This window comes from Tachysurus fulvidraco, chromosome 18 (assembly GCF_022655615.1).
Source record: "Tachysurus fulvidraco isolate hzauxx_2018 chromosome 18, HZAU_PFXX_2.0, whole genome shotgun sequence".
NCBI lineage: Eukaryota > Metazoa > Chordata > Actinopteri > Siluriformes > Bagridae > Tachysurus > Tachysurus fulvidraco.
Genome location: NC_062535.1, coordinates 19983698 through 19987727, shown reverse-complemented (window position 1 = coordinate 19987727; position 4030 = coordinate 19983698). Strand labels below are relative to the sequence as shown.

General features: G+C 39.9%; 1 protein-coding gene across 2 annotated transcripts in view; it reads right to left on the bottom strand.

Annotated features, from left to right (window-relative positions):
- The window catches only part of LOC113658450 (cytochrome P450 3A27-like), an 11773-nt gene extending 10071 nt beyond the window's left edge, over nt 1–1702 (bottom strand). The window contains exons 1-3 of one of the 2 annotated variants that reach the window (XM_027170879.2): nt 1440–1702; nt 562–655; nt 413–465 (exon numbers count right to left, since the gene is read on the bottom strand). In XM_027170879.2, coding sequence (XP_027026680.2) covers nt 413–465; nt 562–655; nt 1440–1510 — 218 coding nt within the window. In that variant the 5' untranslated portion in view covers nt 1511–1702. The remainder of the gene's footprint in view (nt 1–412; nt 466–561; nt 656–1439) is intronic. The other variant, XM_027170880.2, reaches the window with a different exon arrangement.
- Nucleotides 1703–4030: the final 2328 nt, after the last annotated feature.

The window sequence follows — 4030 nt, the reverse complement described above, 5'->3', positions numbered from 1 at the left end:
TGTTAAATATGTTACTGAAGGTTTTGTTAGCTATGTCTCACTAAACCCAGACTGTAAACCCAGACTGTAAACCCAGACTGTAAACCCAGACTGTAAACCCAGACTGTAAACCCAGACTGTAAATGTAAACCCAGACTTTAAACCCAGACTGTAAATATAAACCCTGATTGTAAACCCAGACTTTAAACCCAGACTGTAAACCCAGACTGTAAACCCAGACTGTAAACCCAGACTGTAAATGTAAACCCAGACTTTAAACCCAGACTGTAAATGTAAACCCTGATTGTAAACCCAGACTGTAAACCCAGACTGTAAACCCAGACTGTAAATATAAACCCAGACTGTAAACCCAGACTGTAAACCCAGACTGTAAACCCAGACTGTAAATATAAACCCAGACTGTAAGACTCACCCCCAAATCTTGCCGTACTTCTGAAAACACTCCACATCAAAATTAATCATTCCCTGAAAATCAGTGAAAGATAATCTGTAAATAACTCACACTGAGTTTATCATATAATGTCGTTATAGCACGATGTTTATGATGTAATATAAACTCACCTTACGATATTCTAACATGGTTCCTAAAAATGGTATCGGTTTAGGACCAGGAACTCCCAAACGCTTAAAGAGACTGTACGGCCAGTACCCATACCTGAGGAGGACACGTTACAGGAGGACAGTTTATACTAGATATCATCAACATTAGAAAGAGAAACATCAAAGGTTAAAATAATGGCAACATTATAGCAGTGTTACATCAGTGTTTAACCACATGGAGGCGCTGTACATGATTAACTCTACATCAGATACACCACAAATCACTGAGCACCACAAATATTTAACAAAACTAGATTATAATTGGAATCATATTAGTTCTCTTAATAAAAAGTAGATCTATATTGAATGTTGTGTAAACTTTGAACTGCATAAAGTACTTAGCTTAGCTGAAATCTGATGTACTGAGCTTTAGTTTAGTATCTGGAGCACTCAGGACTTGTGTGAAGTTTCTTTCTTTTCATGGTGAAAGCTTATCTTCCACACTGTGAACTTCTCCCTTCACAGAACAATGAAAACTGGTTCCAGCCAGAACAGAAAAAGGGGGAACAAGGCCCTGGTGCACCAGCGGGAAACAGGGAACGTCCAAGCGATCCCATGATACTTATATAATTCTGGGGATAATTCCCAATCAGTTCAGAGTTTACAAAGAGAAATGACAGATACAAAAGACTAAATAAATAAATAAATAAACTGAATTAAACAGTTGTGTAGTAAAGATCTAAAGGACTGGTGTGGTTTTATTTAAGAGATTATAATTCAGTCCATACGAAGGTCTTATGTGTCTTACTCACACAGCCCTGAGGTGTACAAACATTTTCACACCTGATTATTTTGTGTGTGTAACAGTGATATAAAGTGAAATGTGAGACAGCACTTACAGCAGGAGGAGACTGATGAGGATCAGGATCAGAGCCCATGTTTCAGCTGACAAACTCCACCAATACACCATGATGATTATTAGTTAGTCCTGATTACTTAGTGTTAATAGTGATAATAGTTTGATCAGTCGTAGTGTTCGTAGTCTGTCAAATACAGTCTGTTTCCTGTAGGGTATGTGTGTGTGTGTGTGTGTGTGTGTGTGTGTGTGTGTGTGTGTGTGTGTGTGTGTGTGTGTGTGTGTGTGTGTGTGTGTGTGTGTGATCTGTAGTGGGAGGTTTTACTGTGTTCTAGCACAGACCTCCCCCCTTATCTCACACACACACACACACACACACACACACACACACACACACACACACACACACACACACGCGCGCGCGCATGAATGCACGCGCACACACACACACACACACACACACACGCACGCACACACAAACACGTACACACACGCACGCAGGCACGCACACACACACACACACACACACACACACACACACACACACACACACACACACACACACACACACACACTGGTATCCTCTGTACACAGTGAATCTCATTACACCGCTTTATTTTCATGATATGAACAATAAAAAAGACATGACGTCATTTTCATGTCATAAATATGGTGGTAGCACGCGCGAATACATGAATAAATAAATAAAATAAAATACAAATACTTGAAGCTCATATCTGAACAAGGAGATATTTATGCAGATTAGGGGCGAGATAAACGTCCCCATTGGTCCAGTGGTTCTCAACGGACGCCCCTTATGTAGCCAATCACTGATGCGCGACTCTGTAGTGTTTGTAGTTGTGAGAAAGAGAGAGAATCATTATTACTAACGTGTGTTGGGTATAGACAAGGAACCGTGTGTAATTTGTCTAAAGTACTAAGTAGGAAATGTTCTGGTTGTTTTTGTGCATATAGAAGCTGCACTGACTGACCACATGCTCACAGAGAGTGAGACTGACTACATTCAATTCAATTCAATACAAATTTATTTGTATAGCGCTTTTTACAATAGACATTGTCTCAAAGCAGCTTTACAGAACATAAACACAGAGCAGAAGGTAAACATAATTAATGATAAAGGAAATAACGAATAATAAAATAAATAAGAATTAACAGAATAAAAATTCTAGATTATTATTAGATGTATATAGTTCACAGTGTGTATGTATTTATTCCCCTATGAGCAAGTCTGAGATGACTCAGGCAGCAGTGGCAAGGAAAAACTGCCTTAAATTGGTAAAGGAAGAAACCTTGAGAGGAACCGGACTCAAGGGGGAACCCATCCTCATATGGGTGACACTGGGGGTGTGATTGTAATGTACAGTCAGTTAAATGTTGTATTGGTGTGAGGTTCATGGACTTCAGATCTCCTGAGTACCACAGAGTCTAACTGGAGACGTCTCAGGATTCTTAGAGTCGGCCTCGGTTCAGTGGACGTCCAAAGGCTTCGTCCCACAGAGGACGTTGGGAGCTGGTACAATGTCTGGATGCCTCGGGATAGGTACAAAGAGAGAAGCAGTGGAAAGGGATTAACATATCTGCTGTTCATAAAAATGTGCAGGTCTGATGTACTGGTGCATGATATTATGGGATGTATTATGTGTACGCCTGACTAAAGAGATGAGTTTTTAATCTACATTTAAACTGGGAAAGTGTGTCTGCGCCCCGAACACTATCAGGAAGACTATTCCAAAGTTTGGGAGCTAAATAAGAAAACGCTCTACCACCTTTAGTAGACTTAGATATTCTGGGAACTAGCAGAAGTCCTGAGTTTTGTGATCTCAGAGAGCGTGAAGGATTGTAACGTGTTAGAAGACTAGTTAGATACATGGGAGCTAAACCATTAAGAGCCTTGTACGTAAGTAGCAGCAGTTTGTAATCAGTTCTAAACTTAACAGGTAGCCAGTGTAGAGATGATAAAATTGGGGTTATATGGTCATACTTTCTTGTCCTAGTGAGAACTCTGGCAGCTGCATTTTGGACTAACTGTAACCTATTTATTAAAGATGCAGGACAACCACCTAGTAATGCATTACAATAGTCCAGTCTAGAGGTCATGAAGGCATCAACTAGCTTCTCAGCATCAGATACAGACAGGATGTTTCTCAGCTTGGCAATGTTTCTAAGGTGGAAGAAGGCTGTTTTGGTAGTATGGGCGATATGATTTTTAAAAGACAAGTTACTGTCTAGTATAACACCGAGGTCTTTCACTGTCGAGCTACTTGTAATAGTACATCCCTCTAAATGGGAGTTAAGTTGTGAGAGTTTATGTGCACTGGTTTTTGGACCTATGAGTAGTATTTCAGTCTTATTGGAGTTTAACAATAGAAAGTTGCAGCTCATCCAGTCTTTTATCTCTCTAAGGCACTGAGTTAATTTGGACACTGTGGCTATTTCATCTGGTTTTGATGAGATATATAACTGTGTGTCATCAGCATAACAATGGAAACTAATCGCATGTCTTCTAATAATGTTCCCTAATGGAAGCATGTACATAGAGAAAAGCAGAGGTCCTAGAACTGATCCTTGAGGGACCCCATAATTAACTGGTAGTAAACTGGAGGATTCACCATT